We start from the raw sequence: 15,189 nt of genomic DNA on the forward strand, positions 1-15,189 counted from the left end.
TGTTTCTGTCATTTCTCCTTTTCCGTTCTCCTTTGGGGTCACCCTCGGTGTCTCCTCTGCCCTGGGTGGTGGGATGGACAAGGGGTCCACAGGTAATGAAACAATAAATGGGCTCAAGAATTACAAACTCTCCTTTATTGAGAGGGAGACTGAGAAACAATAATTTATCATGTAGCGAACCCCCAGAGGTCCTGTCCCCATGAGCCCTTGGGGACCGGGGAACAGGACAGGGGGCTCCCTGAGCTTCCTGAGGGCCATGTGGTGGGCAGCGAGGCGACACATTCAGTCCCAGGCACACAGACCCCATATACCCAGGAGGCGAGGAGTCCACACCCACCCCGCCCCAGGAGGCAGGGCGCGGGAAGGCACGATGGCACGGAAGGCTGGGCAGAGTGGCTGAGTGTCAGGGGTCGACAAAGGACACCATGATGTAGCGGGTGCCCCGAGTGGTGGGCAGCCCCTCATGGTAGTGGGTGAGACGGCCCGGGTGCAGGAGCCCCCAGCCCTTCCTGGGGGACGAGATCACACAGTCGTAGCGCAGGAAGCGGCATCCACCTCCCTGGAGAGACGAGAGGGGAAGGGGCTGGAGAGTGTGCGGACGTGGGGACTGGGTGGTGAGCTGCCCCGAGGCGAGAGAGGCCAATCCGGGCATCAGGGAGGGAGGGGACAAGAGAGGTGGGCATCGGCAGACGGGGGACACAGGACACAGGGGGTAGCCAGCCCAGAAGGGGTCCAGAACATGACCCCAGAGGTCACTGGGAGACGTGACGAGGGCAGACAAGGGGCAGGAAGGTGACCGTGCCTGTGAGGGGGCTGGACACAGGGTGTGGGGGAGGGGTGTGTGTGTGTGTCTCTGTGTGTGGAGGGACCCGGGGGCACCCTGAGTGGAGGGCAGTAGGGACTCACCTCATAATCCAGGCCCTTGTGGTTGAGGGCGACATTGAGGGTGAAGGTGGATGAGTCGTGATGCGGCCGCAGAGAGGGCTGCTCATCCGGTCGGTAGCGGACCACGAAGTTCATCACCGCCCGGGTCTGCGGGCACAGGGGAGGAGAGGCTGGGGGGATGGCCGGGAGGGTTCTCACTGCTCCCCGTGGGCTGCTCCCCCAGAGCTGCCCTCCTGCAAGGTCTCACTCTGTGAGTTTGACTCTTTGTGACCCCATGGACTGCAGCCTGCCAGGCTCCTCTGTCCATGGGATTCTCCAGACAAGAACACTGGAGTGGGCTGCTGTGCCCGCCTCCAGGGGATCTTCCCGACCCAGGGATCCACCCAAGTCTCCTGCATCACAAGCGGCTTCTTTACCATCTGAGCCACCAGGGGAGCCCGGATCTCACTCTATGGGGCCGATTTAAATGTTTCGCAGGCCAAAAGGCATCGTGTGGAGCCATCTAGCCAGCACAGGTGTGGGAAGGCGGAGGAGGGAGCAGGGGTGGCGTGCAGTGGCCCACCTTGGTGTGGTAGCCGGGGAACAGGCTCTCGGTCATGGGCCCCACGTATGTCCTCAGGAGCTGTAGCCACTGGTCCTCGTAGCCCACCTGTTTCATGTGGATGTCCACAGTGGGCACGTTCTCGTAGCCTCCCGCCAGCCTAGAGTCCTGTGGGTACAGAGCGGACGCAGTGGTGCCAACCTCTCCTCCTCTTGCTCCCAGGCCTTGAAGTCTGCGCTCCCTCCTTCTGGAAGTCTCCACCACGTCTTAGCTGACTCACACCTCCTTCCTCTAAGTCTCAGCGAAGATGTCACCTCTTCTGTGAAGCCCTTGGTTCCCCCGCATCTGGGTCAAGGTTCCCACCTGTGACTCCCGCAGCACCCAGGCTGTCCATCACAGACTTCAGAAGCTAGCTCCCTGCTGCTACTGACGGCAGGTGGGGCTGTGGAGGGCAGAGCTCTACCTGCATGTCCGGGTCAGGGGCTGGTGTCTAAGGACCTGCCCAGGGAGTATTTCTTGAATGCACGGTGGAATGAAAGAGTACAGAGGTGCCCCCTGTCTGCCTTTTCCTGCTGGGGGACCCCCTCTCTGTTCCCACTCTCCAGATTCCATTTTCCCTCAATCAGGGAAATGCCCCCTCTCTCCTCCTGGGGGCCCCCTCCTCCGCGGTCCAGGCCCCTCACCTCATGCCGGCCTCCTGACCACTGGCCGTAGTGTTCCATTTCCTCCACCAGCTCATCGCACATTTGCTCAGACAGGAGAGGGAACCAGTACACGTCTGGGCAGGGCTGAGTCAGGACGGGGCAGGGGAAGAAGAAAACAGGGCTGGGTGATACTCCGGGAGGGGACAGGCAGCCAGCAGGAGGAGACAGAAAGCAGGGAGCAGAAAGGTAAGCCAGGACAGGAGAGAATGTGGAGGGACGGGCAGCTGAGCGTGGGGATGGGCTGGTCGGGGGAGTCAGGAAGGGGACTGACACGGCCAGAGAAGGTGAGAGCAGCGCTCAGAACTCGGCACAGACAGCACGGTTCCTGGAGCCCTGGGTTCTGGGACAGTGGTTTTCAACCTCGTTTTAAGAAATGTCATTTCACCCATACACCAACTCACCCAACGGACAAGGGAGGACCACTGGGGTGAATGCTGGGCTGGGGGCTGCATGCCTATCAGCTCAGCCCTTGCCTTCGTCTTGCCTGAGCAGAAAACCCGCAGGCACCTGTGCAAGGACCCTGGGAGAACCCCTCATCCAGGTGGTGGGCCCCAGGGGCAGCGGCCATCCTCTTGGGCGGAGGTCCTGAGCGGGGCTCACCTGTTCCACGAGCCCCTCCCCTTCCAGGGCCCGACTGTAGTTCTCGTGAATATACTGCTCCTTCCAGTCCTAGGGGAGAGTGGGGGGAGCACCTTGACCTCTGCTCTCTTCACACCGCTTGCTCCCACCCGGGAGGACCCCTGCCCAGGCGGCAGGCGACCCTGCCCAGTGCGCACGCGCGTGTGATGGGGCCGGGGCGTGGCATTCCCCTTCAGGGAAGGCCCGCACCATCTGAGCCAGGGGCCGCCGACTCACCAGGGGGTTGTCGAAGATCTGCCAGAGGTCAGGGTGCAGGTGGTCGGTGTCATACCGGGAGGTGGCCAGGAGGCGACCAAATTCGTGCTGATTGCTGAGGTGGAGGAAGATGCCCTGGCAGTGGGCAGAGGGTGTAAGGAGGGTGATGGGGAGCCAGCGTGCTGCCCCCCAGCGCCCCCACCAGGAGCCCCAGGCCCCCTCACCTTGTCCCGCAGGCTCTTACAGAAGGCCATGTCTGGGTCGGTGTCGCTGCCCGAGAACACCTCCCGCTGGGGTAGCTCTGTCCTCAGGGTCTCCCCGCGGATCACGTAGGCCTGGGATATGTAGGGCACGTTCCACACGCCCCTGGAGGCCCACACAGGGGTCAGCTAGGTGGGTGCCCCCTGCGGGCGGCCCCCTGGCCCCCCACCGTCCTGCCCAGTTCACCCCTGGAGCCCCTTCCCTCGGCAGCTGAGAGCTGCGAGGTCCCTCTTGCTTCCCCAGGGAAGCCCTGCTGGTCACAACCCTCTCACACCCGGCTCCACCATGAGTCCTTAGCTACCCCACAACCCAGCACGCCTTCGTGGTGGCCACACGGGGCCCCCGTGTTCGGGCCTTTGGGGCAGGATGGAGGGGTCTGGGAGGGCTCCTGGGTTGGGGGAGGCTGCAAGACTCACACTCGCTTCCTCTGCACCAGCTCCACGTAGTCCTCCGAGCGCGCGTAGTACTCGTCGGGGCTCAGGGCCCCCCAGAAGTTAGACCACAGCTTCCCATGGCGAGACAGCATAGGCGCTATGACCTTCCTGTGGACAAGCGCAGGTGAGGGCAGGGAGGAGGCAAGCCCCATGGCCAGAGCGGGAGGTGAGGGGTTCCCTGGGGACTAATCTGGGGGCCCTCTGGCCAAGCCCGGTGAGAGAGACCTGTTCGCTTCAATGAGGATGCGCAGGGTCTGCGGGTTGGTGATGACGGTGTCAGCGTCCAGGCTGAAGTAGAATTCACACTTGGGGTCCTGCCGGCAGATGTCCCTGGAGGGGACAGACCAAAACACAGATGAACAGGAGCAGGTGGGGGGTGGGCGGGGGCTGGGTAGGGGGTGGAACTCCCTTGACCCGCAACCCGCGGAGAAGAGGAGAGGGAAAGGGAGTAGAAGGAAGCTGACCAGCTGGAAGTCAGGAGGGAGGAAAAAAAGACCGTGGGGAGCAGGTGAAGGGTGGGAACGGTGCAGGCACCCCGCCCGAGGCTCACTCACATGGCCATGTCCCTGGCCTCTCCTGGGGTCAGGGCTTCCTCGGGCCCCACCAGCTTCACAGCAGAGAAGTGGTCCTGGAGCTGGGGCCAGGAGTCATCGATGTGGGGCTCGTGGTACACCTCCTGGAGGTGCGGGGAGAAGAGATTGGAGTGGGGACGCCGAGAGGGCAGAAAGGTGGCATCTAAGGGACAGGACGGGGCGGGAGGAACACTTCCTGCAGGAGGAAAGGCTGCAGGAAGGAGTCCGGGCTGTGGGGAGAAGTCTGATCTGGGCAGCAGGGGTGGGGAGGTCCCTTGGGAGGGAGAGGCTGGCAGTCGGGGTGTCTCACGTTGTTGTGCAGGAAGAGCGTGACCCTGTCGGGGGGGTAGTCCAGGAGCAGCAGCCGCTGGAGGAAGCGGGGCAGGAATGGGGTAGGTTGTTCCACAAACACAGCCAGAAGTACCCGGGGGGGAGGCTGGAAGATTCGACAACGTGACAGGTCTCAGAGGAAAGCCCAGCTCCCCTACCCAGTTTGTCCTCCGCACTCTGCCAAGTTTAGTGGAGGGTGGGGGGGTGGGGGGATCTCTAGGGGCTTTGCCTCCACCCCTACTGCCCAGCACCCTCCTGGTACCCTCTGCTTCAGAGCACTCTCCCACCCACCCTGGCACCCCCTCCTCACCTGCCCCCCCGGGAGTGGCCTCCGGTCCTGGTTACAGAAGCCACAGCCTCCTTCAGGAGTCCAGCCGTTGGGGACGTAGTTTCCCAGGTAATTCAGCTGGAGCTGTTGGGAGAGGCGGTGAGAGGCTGAGGCGGGGCCAGGGGTGAGGGAGGTGGGGGCAGGGACCAGAGAAGGGCAGGGGGAGCGTGGGCACAGAGAACCTCTTCCAGCTCCTGCGCTTCTGGGGCCGGGGAGGTCTCACGGCTCAGAAGGGCTGGAGGAAACTGGGGGGCTGTGGGATCAGGACTGACTGGGGCAGGGGCTGGGCTGAGGGGAGAAGCGATTGGAGCACCTTCGTGGGACCGTTCCCATGGACTACAACAGGAAGCGTGTCGTAGGCCACATTCCGGATACGCACTCGATTCCGACCAAACTTTAAAACCACCTCATCTGGGGAAGAAAGTCCAGGCTTTAGACTCCCTTACTCTAGAAACTGCCAATCAGCAGGTGCTTCTAAATACAGTGGAGGTGGTGGTGGTGGGGGGAGGTACCCAGGTGTTCTAGAGGATGAAGGACCGTGGTCCATGGGGCAGGGATGGGATAACGTCTCTCTCTGAGGGCCCTGGCCAGGCTGCTGCCACCTGGGGAGCCCCATCACTTACTACCTGTGCCCCCTGGGGAAGTCTCTGGCCCCGCAGGGAGGTGGTTTCCCCATATGTAACCAGTGGGTAATCACAGACCGCCTTTCATAGGATTGTTATGTTCAGTGAAATTCAAGAAGGAAAACCCTGACCCAGAGCCTGGCACGTAGCAATGGACGTGTACAACAGGGGCTGCTGCTATTCCTGGTAGCAGAGTGCACCTTACTCTGTGGGCCATTCGGACGTTTGCTGAAGTTAACACAGAGGTGAGCTGAAGTTCACCCCTGATCTACCAGGAGCCCCGCCCACATTCAGGACCCCTAACAGCCTCTCTCATCATCCCTTTTCTCATTGCTGTCTCCTCACCTAAAGCCCCGTTGAGGTTCTGAAAGATCCGCGATTTATGATCCAGACTAAGGCCGAGTTTCTCCTGGATGGGATGAGGTAGGGGCAGTGAATTAAAGAGGGGCTGAGACATCTCTTCCCACTCTTTCCTCTCTGTGTCTTTCTGAAAGCCTCTTGACTCCTTTCCTTAGGGCCTGCCACCCCCCAGAGCTGCGGGGATGGGGGCCCTCCTCGGCCTCTCCCTACCCTCAGTCCTGGGTCCAGGTAGAGCCGAGTGTAGAAGAGCTGATCGTCATCGTCATCTTTGTACTTCCACTGGCGGACGATCTGGTGGATGGTGGGGGCGAAGCCGATGAATCCTGGCAGGGGGAGAGGATGCGCTGACTCCCAGACTCCCCAGTGTCCCAGGGCCGGTCCCCGCTCCCTCGCCCGCCCTCCAGCCCCTGGGACACTCCATTCCCCACACTGCTGGACCCTCGGCCACTCACCACCAGAGTTGAGGAAGCGCTTCCCTGTGCCCACCTCAGGGTACTGCCCTGCTAAGCCCCACTCGGGCCAGCAGAAGCTCTCTGCGGAGAAGAGCAGGCGGCTGCCACTCTGGACGAACTTCTTCAGCAGCTCCGAGGGGCTGCCAGCCAGAACCACATCATAGCTGAGGGAGGCAGGGAACGATGAGGAGGACGGCCACTAGGAATCTCCCCATCCTCTCCCCTTCTGTCTGCCCCCTCCCCTTTACCTGTCCACAAACATGATGACCGTATCTTCCCTCTCTGCGTATTTCTCCATTTCCTTCTTGAGCCACCTGACTTTCTGTCCTCCACCGACCGTTCGGGCGACATCACCGCCTCGCCACTCCTCTCCCAGACCCAGGGTCTGTGGAGAAGACCCAGAATGCCAGGGAGGGTCTCAGGTGGCCAGGTGGGCTCATAGCCCTTACCAGGCTCACCGGAGGGTCCCAGGCATCCAGCCCTTGGCCCACTCTGGGTGGGGGGGCTAGACGCCACCCCGACCCCTTCGAGGGGCCCAGGAGGGTGTTCCTCTCCTCACCCGAACAGTGTAGTTGAAAAACTCCGCTGACTGCAGGAAACGCTGGTATCCCTCTGTCTCCGCTGTGGCCACGGTGATCACCAGTAGCTTTTCTGTCACCAGACGGGACTCAGCACCCAGCTTGCTGCCCCATGTACCCAGATCACCGACCACCTCCCCTCCCCCCACTCCCCCCCAACGCTGCTCCTGACCCTGTGTGTTAGTCGCTCAGTGGTGTCTGGCTCTTCGCGGCCCCATGGACGGTAGCCCACCAGGCTCCCCTGTCCATGGAATTCTCCAGGCCAGAATACTGGAGTGTGTTGCCATTCCCTTCTCCAGGGGATCTTCCCGACCCAGAGATCGAACCCAGGTCTTCCCCACTGCAGGCGGATTCTTCACCGTCTGAGTCACCAGGGAAGCATACCCTCTTTTCCCTTATCCCTTCTTAAATTATTCTAACCCAGGGAAACGTCAACCCCAGTGAGAGCGGAATGCTAGTAACACTCAGAAATTCGCGGTCAGTGCGCGAAGTGGAGCGGAGGGGTAGCTGGACACCGCAGTTCTGGGCGAGGCATCGTGTGATTCAGCCCTAGGGAGCCCGCTGACCGAGGGAGAGGCCAGCCTAGATCCCCCTCCCCGGCCCAAGCCCGCAAACACGTCAGCCCAGCGCCGGTCGTCCCTCCTGGGGTTCTCACCTGGGTTGACGGGATCGCTGCCCCGGGGTCGATCTGAGGCCGAGGCGGCAGAAGACGGCGACAGCAGTAGCAGCAGTAGTAGCAGGGGCCGGAGTCCCGGGCCCGAGGCCATGGCGGAGAGCGGGCCGAGCTGCACACAGGCCCGCATCCGGCTCTGGCTGTCTGCCTTGGATCCCAACTCGGGAGAGGGGCTCTAGAAAAAGGACCGGGGCTACTGTACGGCCAGCAGCTATGAGGAGCTCAGTTGGGGCTCCGCCCTGGGGGTGAAAAAAAAAAAAGGCGTAGCCGGAGGTTACAGAAAACTCCAGATGCCGGAGCCCTAGACAAGGCGAGGATTGTCCCAGGCCGCCGGCAGAGCTGTACGAGCGGAGGGGGCGCCCGGCCCGGAGGCGGGGGAAGGGCAGGGAGTGCGGCTGGCGATCCCGAGCCGAGGTTCTTTTAGAGCCAGCCCGGCCCCCTGCCAGCCTAACACTTGAGGAAACTGAAACGCGGAGAGGGGAAGTGACCCCTTGAGGGTCCAGGAGGACCCGGAGGCGGGTCTTTGCCACAGCCCAGCCTGGAGCAGCCGGGCGGAAGACCGGGAGAGCTAGGCGGTGGGGCCGCGCCGAAAGGGGACGGCGGCAGGGGCGGAGGAGGCCAAGGAGGCTGCAGTCTCAGGAGGGCTGGGGGTTGAGGTTTTGGCAGAGGATCCTCTGGGACTTCCCACTTAAGCCTGCCCATTTTCTTTCGCTACTCTGGTCCATCATCTCCACGGTCCGGGGGAGGGGCTCCAGGGCCTGCCTCTGTGATGATTCTACGTTCGGAAGGGCCAAAGGAAAATGATGTTTCTTGAAAGATCGCTGGCACCGTCTCTTTAAAATGACCCGTTTCGGGGGTTCCGAAATAACACAGCTGCACCGAGGCCGGAAGTAGTTCTGCCCGTAAAAAATATGGCGGAAAGCTTTCTGGTCTCCAAGGGAACACCGCGTAATTAGTCAAAAACCTGTGGGCTGACTCCGCGCACGCGCAGGAGCACTCGTCGCCGGAAGTCATGATGCCCCGACCCACGGCACGTGATTTGGCACGCGTGCGCAGTAGGTCCATCTTGCAGCTGTGTTGTGGAAATGGTGGAGAAGAAAACTTCGGGTAAGTGAGCTTCTGGCTGTTGGCCCACTCTCTTCCTCTCAGATTGGAAGCTGGCCGAGGATTCCCTCACCCGGTTATTAGTCTCAAATCCCTCCCCCGGCGCTCGGGTACTGACAGCCCCCTAAACCCGGGGCAGCTCCCTTCTGTTCACGTTTTATTCATGCCTGCTGCAAACCGGGCGCTGGGGATGAAGAAAGAAGAAAGATCTTTTGCATCTAAGAGCTGCTTTCCGGGAGCGGGGCCGACATGCAGATCTACCATTACGTTTCAGAGTGATACGTGCTATGGTAGAGGGATGCAAAGCTCGTGGACTCAGGGAGGAGTGGCATCCAGCCCAACTTCTGGGAAGGAGAGGATAGGGAAGGCTTGGAGGGAAAGAAAACGCTTGGACTATGTCTTGAAAGTTACGGTTTCGCTTCGTGCAGGTGCGTGGGGACTCCTGCCCTGCAGCGGTAATTGCACGCGCCAAGGTAGGAGAGCAAGAAAACGTAGATCGCTTAGGAAATCAAGTTCACAGTTCCAGGGCTTGTGGAGGAGAGAGAGGCTGGAGGACAAGGGAAAGGTCCCCTTGAAAGGCATTTTAAACACTGCTGACGAGTTTAAACTCTATGGAGAGGGCAGTGAAGAACTTTCAACGGCTTTTAACGCAGGGGATTGACGCAAACAAATTTATCTCTTAGAAGAGGATTTAAGTGCAAAGGGTGGATTGGAGGGGTTATAGCCACGCTGTCCGGTAGAAATTTCTGGGATGATGGGAATGTTTTTAATCAGCACTATTCAGTATGGCAGCCAATAGCCGCCCGTGACTGTCGAGCACTTGAAATGTGGTTGGTTAGACTGAGGAACTTAATTTAAAATTGCATGCATTTTAATGAATTACATCTTAATTAATCTACATCTAAACTAAAATAATTTCATGTGACTAGTGGCTGCTTTATTATGTAGTACAGGTCCAGAGATTGGAAGGCCAGTTAGGAAGCTATTGAGTAATCCAGATAAAAAGTGGTGAGGGTGGGAGCAATCTACCAGATTGACTTGTAATAAATCCAGTCATGTCCTCTTAAAACCCCTCACTGGATCTCTGTCACCCTCACCATAATCCAAGCCCAGGAAATTCCCTGGTGGTCTAGTGGAATGGACCCTAAGGACCTTTCACTGCCAAGGCCTGGGTTCAATCCTTGGTTGGGAAACTAAGATGCCACAAGCCTTGCAGTGCAGCCAAAAAATAAAATATGATTCCCCAATCCAAATTCATATAGACACTTAAAGGTAATATTCTTAATGGTCTGCCTGACTTCATTGAGGGGATTCCCTGGTGGCTCAGAGGTTAAAGTGTCTGCCTGCAATGCTGGAGACCTGGGTTCAGTCCCTGGGTTGGGAAGATCCCATGGAGAAGGAAATGGCAACCCACTCCAGTATTCTTGCCTGGAGAATCCCATGGACGGAGGAGCCTGGTGGGCTACAGTCCATGGGGTCGCAAAGAGACACGACTGAACGACTTCACTGACTCCATATCCCCTGCCTACATGCTTTATAATACCAGCCATATAAAACTTTAAAAAATGTGTTGAAGACACTGCAGTCTTTCATCCAGGCCTTCTCTCATGCTGGTACCAAAGTCTAAGACACGTTCCCCTCCTCCAACCAGGCTAACTGCTGTCCATCAGTCAGGCCTCAACCTAGGCTTACTTTCCCCTGGAAAATCTTCCTGACTACCCCAAGACCTGGTGGCTCAGACGGTGAAGAATCTGTCTGGAATGCAGGAGACTCGGGTTCAATCCCTGGGTTGGGAAGATGCCCTGGAGAAGGAAATGGCAACCCACTCCAGTATCTCTGCCTGGAGAATTCCATGGACAGAGGGACTTGGTGGGCTACAGTCCATGGGGTCGCAGAGTCAGACAGGACAGAGTGACCAACACACACCCCAAGAACAGGTCGTGTGTTTCTGTCATGTGTTTCGTAGTACTTTGCGCTTCCCCGTCCTAGCACATACTTCCTGTACTGTGCTTGTTGATGTGATCATTTATATCCCCCACCTGATGTTAAACACTGGTTGTCTTCCCGGAACCCAGGGCACCGCCTGGTACTAGGAAGGGAGGCAGTATAGTGCAGTGATCAAGAGGATTTTTTTGATGCTGGGCGGTTCTGGGTTTGAGTTCTGACCCAGGAGCTGCTTATTAGCTGTGTGAACTTTGGACAGGTTTCTTAACCTCTGAACTCCAGTAAACTGGAGATGATAGTGATAGCTGTCTCATAAGGTTGATGTAAAGATTAAAGGATTCCCTTTATGCAGAGAGATTAGTACAGTCAGACCTCAGATATGCAGGCTTGATTCTCGACCACCGTGATTAAGTGAGTATCACAATAAAGTTGAGTCACACCAATTTTTCGATTTCCCGTTGCATATAAAAATTATGTTTACACTATAGTCAATTAAGTGTGCAGTAGCATTATGTCTTAAAACAATATATATGCTTTATGAAAAATTTTTTTTGAAATTTATTTGGCTATATTGGGTCTTTGTTGTGGCATGTGAGATATTTCTTTTATTTTTTACTTGTGGCATGTGGAATCTATTAATAGTTCCCTGACCAGGGTTCGAACCCAGGGCCCCATGCATTCTAAGAACAGTCTTAGCCACTGGCCTCCCAGGGAAGTCCCTGTGTATGCTTTAATTTAAAAATACTTTTTGCTAAAAAGCACTAGCCATCATCTAAGCCTTCAGTACATTGTAACCTTTTTTGCTGTTGGACTTCCCTTGTGGCTCAGACGGTAAAGCGTCTGCCTACAATGCAGGAGACCCAGGTTCGATCCCTGGGTTGGGAAGATCCTCTGGAGAAGGAAATGGCAATCCACTCCAGTACTCTTGCCTGGAAAATCCCACGGATGGAGGAGCATGGTAGGCTGCAGTCCATGGGGTCGCAAAGAGTCGGACAGGACTGAGCGACTTCACTCACTTTCACTTTTGCTGTTGGAGGGTTTTGCCTCAGTGTGGATGGCTGCTGACTGATCAGGGTGTGGTTGCTGAAGGCTGGGGGGCTGTTGCGATTGCTTAAAATAAGGCAGCAGTGACGTTTGCCACATCGGTTGACTCTTCCTTTCATGAAGGATTTTTCGGTAGCCTGCAATACTGCTTGATTGCGTTTTATCCAGAGTAGAACTTCTTCCAAAATTGGAGTTCATCCTCTCAAACCCTACCGCTGCCAGGGTTTTACAGCAACTAAGTTATGTAACGTTCTGAATCATTTGTTGTCGTTTCAACAATCTTTACAACATCTTCACCAGGTGTGGTTTCCATCTTAAGCACCACTTTCTTGACTCATCCATGAAAATTGTATCATAAGATTGCAGCAATTCAGTCCCATCTTCAGGCTCCTCTTCTAATTCTAGTTCTCTCACTATTTCCACCACATCTGCAGTTACTTCCTAAGTCATCCTTGAGGGTTGAATCGGCTTCTTCCAAACTCTGGTTCGTGTTGATATTTTTTCCCTCCCCCATGAGTCACAAATGTTCTTCATGACATCTAGAATTCTGAATTCTTTCTAGGAGGTTTTCCATGGATTATGCCCAGCTCCATCAGAGGAATCATTATCTATGGTAGCAACAGCTTTATGAAATACATGTCTTAAATAATCAGACTTGAAAATCAAAGTTACTCCTTGGTTTGTGGGCTGCAGAATAGTATTGTGGCATGAAAACAACATTGATTTTGCTGTACATTTCCATTAGAGCTCTTGAGTGCCTGGGTACATTGAAAGGCATCTTTTCTCCCGAGAAGTAGGTATCAACAGTGGGCTTCAAATATTCAGTCAACTATGTTATAAACAAATGTGCTGTCATCCAGGCTTTGTTGTTCCATTTATAGAGCAAGGGCAGAGTAGATCTAGCCTAATTCTTAAGGGCCTAGAATTTTCAGACTGGTAAATGAGCACTGTCCTGAACTTAAAGTCATCAGCCACTTGAGCCCCTAACAAGAGAGCCAGCCTATCCTTTGAAGCTTTGAAGTCAGGGATGGACTTCTCCTCTCTAGCTAGGAGAGTCCTGGATGGCCTCTTCTAATAGAAGCTAGTTTGTTTACACTGAAAGTCTATTGTTTAATGTAGCCACCTTCATTAATTGTCTTAGCTAGCTCTTCTGAGTTTTCTTCTTTTGGCCAGACCATGCAGCATCCAGGATCTTAGTTCCCCAACCTGGGATCAAACCTGGGCCCACAGCACTGAAAGCATAGAGTTCTAACCACGGGAGCACCAGGGAGCTCCTTTAGGTCATTCTTGCTGTAGCATTTATTGCACTTTGCACGTTTATGTTATGGTGACATCTTCTTTCCTTAAACCTCATGAACCAACTTCTGCTAGCTTGGGACAGCTGACTGGTGGAGCAGCCATAACTCACACCCATTTATCCATTACATTAGCTGTCCTGAGTGTGACTGGTTCCCGTTGAGTGAGAGTTGGTTTGCTTGGGGTGAGTTTGGAGTGGAAGAGAGGTAGGGAAATAAAACGTCACACGGACTGTGCTCTCACAGCAGAGTGGCTGTAAAGTTAGACACATGAGAATTCAGCAGGTTTTCCTATGGAGGAGAAAGTACCAGTTGAGTGGGGGGTCGGGTTGGGGGTTGAAGATGCAAGGGAGGGGGAAGACTTGAACTGAGAGTGAAGGATTTGGGTTTAGCCGTGGGACTTGTGGGTGCATCCACTTGGAATGGAGGGAGACGGGGGTACCCGTGCAGGTATGACTGAGCGTGGGCTGATGGATAAGCATCTCTCCATGGTGGCTTGTTCTTTGAGCTGGGAAATGAGATTGCTGTGCGTAAAGGCTGAGTGCATCAAGGTCCAGTGGCGCCTGGGAAAGCCGAGTGCACTGTGGTCACCGGCACAGTTGTGTGGTTTCTGCCAGCAATGAGAGGTCTCTAGGAGACATTTCACTGCCCAGGTCTGGGGTTGGGAGGAAAGAATGGGGCCAAAAGGATGGAAACCAGGCATGAATGACTGAGACAGCAGTCTTAGGTGGCTGAGAAGGAAGCAGCCAGAATGGGCGATATATTGGGAGGAGATCCAGGGGCCATGGGTTTGGGGACTAGGGTGAGATCAGAGAACTGTGGCTCCCACCCCCTGGACATCTTCCTTCCACCCGCGGCCCAGAGCCGAGGCTGCCCAGCGTCTCTCTTCTCTGCTCCCCTAACTCTTGTGGCCCTGTCCCATCTAGTTCGCTCCCAGGACCCTGGACAGCGGCGGGTGCTGGACCGGGCAGCCCGGCAGCGCCGCATCAACAGGCAGCTCGAGGCCTTGGAGAATGACAACTTCCAGGACGACCCCCACGCGGGCCTCCCCCAGCTGGGCAAGCGGCTGCCTCAGTTTGATGACGACACAGACACTGGTGAGGCGGGTAGAGGAGGAACGGGGCGCCGTGGGGTGGTGGTGGTGGGGCAAGCCCGGGAGGCAAGGCTGCAGGAAGAGGGAAGAGCCTGGCTGGGTCAGGGTTGTGTAAGGATATGGCCTGCGAGCTCCTCTGGCTCCCTTTACCCAAGCCCTCTCCCAGTCTCTGCCTCAGTTTCCTTTCCTGTGTGTAGAATAAAGAAGCCAGGGGAGATGAGCCCTTAAGATCGCCTCCAGCTCTGATGTGTAGCTTTAGGTGTCAGGAGTGTGGAGATGGAGGAAGGCTCGGGTTGGAGAAGTGGGAGGCGGGGAAGGATGGTAGAGAGAGGCCGGCTTAGAACCTGGCAGGCACCTGGGCAGGGAAGGGACACTGGGGCATTGGGAACAGTGGGGCAGAGAAGCCGGTGTCTTCCTGGGTGAGGGCCAAGTAACTCATTGCCCTTGATGTCTAGGAAAGAAAAAGAAGAAAACGCGAGGTGATCATTTTAAACTCCGCTTCCGAAAAAACTTTCAGGCCTTGCTGGAGGAGCAGGTGAGAGGAGCTGGCTGGGAGGACCCCACGGGGCAGGGATGCACCTGGCGAGATTCCTGTGTGGGCGGGGCAGTCAGAGCCGGCCCTGCCCCCTTGTCTCTGCAGAACCTGAGTGTGGCCGAGGGCCCTAACTACCTGACGGCCTGTGCAGGACCCCCGTCCCGGCCCCAGCGCCCCTTCTGTGCTGTCTGCGGCTTCCCCTCCCCCTACACCTGTGTCAGCTGCGGCGCCCGGTACTGCACTGTGCGCTGTCTGGGCACCCACCAGGAGACCAGGTGAGAGGGGCCTCCCCTGGCCCACACCCTCCCCCTCCTCCCTCCAGCAGCCTAGGGACCCTCTGCTCATCCAGGGCTTCCTCTGCCCGCAGGTGCCTGAAGTGGACTGTGTGATCCTGGGTGTCCCCAGAGAGGAAGGCCCCGGGCATTGCCCGGCCTCGGAGAGAGCATCACCGAAGCAAAAGATGCTCCTCCCGGAGCAAGAGGGCAGCCCAGCAAAGCCCATGTCCTGTCCTCCAGGGAGACCAGCCTCGCTTCCAGGGCCGGAGGCAGGATGGTGCCTGAGCCCTCAGAGTGCAGTTGTAATAAAAGGTCTCGTGCGAG

General features: G+C 56.9%; 2 protein-coding genes and 1 non-coding gene across 3 annotated transcripts; 2 read left to right on the top strand and 1 right to left on the bottom strand.

Moving 5' to 3' along the window:
• Positions 1-146: 146 nt before the first annotated feature.
• On the bottom strand, positions 147-8,138 carry PLOD3 (procollagen-lysine,2-oxoglutarate 5-dioxygenase 3). Its single transcript, XM_052654952.1, has 19 exons — positions 7,558-8,138; positions 6,884-6,975; positions 6,573-6,709; positions 6,325-6,488; positions 6,083-6,195; positions 5,858-5,921; positions 5,203-5,300; positions 4,872-4,973; positions 4,542-4,667; positions 4,214-4,335; positions 3,885-3,989; positions 3,642-3,767; positions 3,189-3,330; positions 2,986-3,099; positions 2,731-2,799; positions 2,110-2,214; positions 1,448-1,594; positions 907-1,032; positions 147-559 (listed from the first exon to the last, which is right to left on the bottom strand). Exons 1-19 carry the CDS (start codon positions 7,703-7,705, stop codon positions 404-406), a joined length of 2,256 nt encoding a protein of 751 aa, XP_052510912.1. The 5' UTR covers positions 7,706-8,138; the 3' UTR covers positions 147-403.
• A 474-nt stretch (positions 8,139-8,612) lies between these two features.
• Positions 8,613-15,189, top strand: ZNHIT1 (zinc finger HIT-type containing 1). The gene is made up of 5 exons (XM_052635665.1): positions 8,613-8,682; positions 13,889-14,059; positions 14,511-14,590; positions 14,696-14,865; positions 14,958-15,189. Exons 1-5 carry the CDS (start codon positions 8,661-8,663, stop codon positions 14,977-14,979), a joined length of 465 nt encoding a protein of 154 aa, XP_052491625.1. The 5' UTR covers positions 8,613-8,660; the 3' UTR covers positions 14,980-15,189.
• TRNAC-ACA (transfer RNA cysteine (anticodon ACA)) lies at positions 11,437-11,508 on the top strand. Its single transcript has one exon. It is a non-coding gene; the product is annotated as a tRNA-Cys (tRNA).

Source organism: Budorcas taxicolor, chromosome 2 (assembly GCF_023091745.1).
Source record: "Budorcas taxicolor isolate Tak-1 chromosome 2, Takin1.1, whole genome shotgun sequence".
Lineage (NCBI taxonomy): Eukaryota > Metazoa > Chordata > Mammalia > Artiodactyla > Bovidae > Budorcas > Budorcas taxicolor.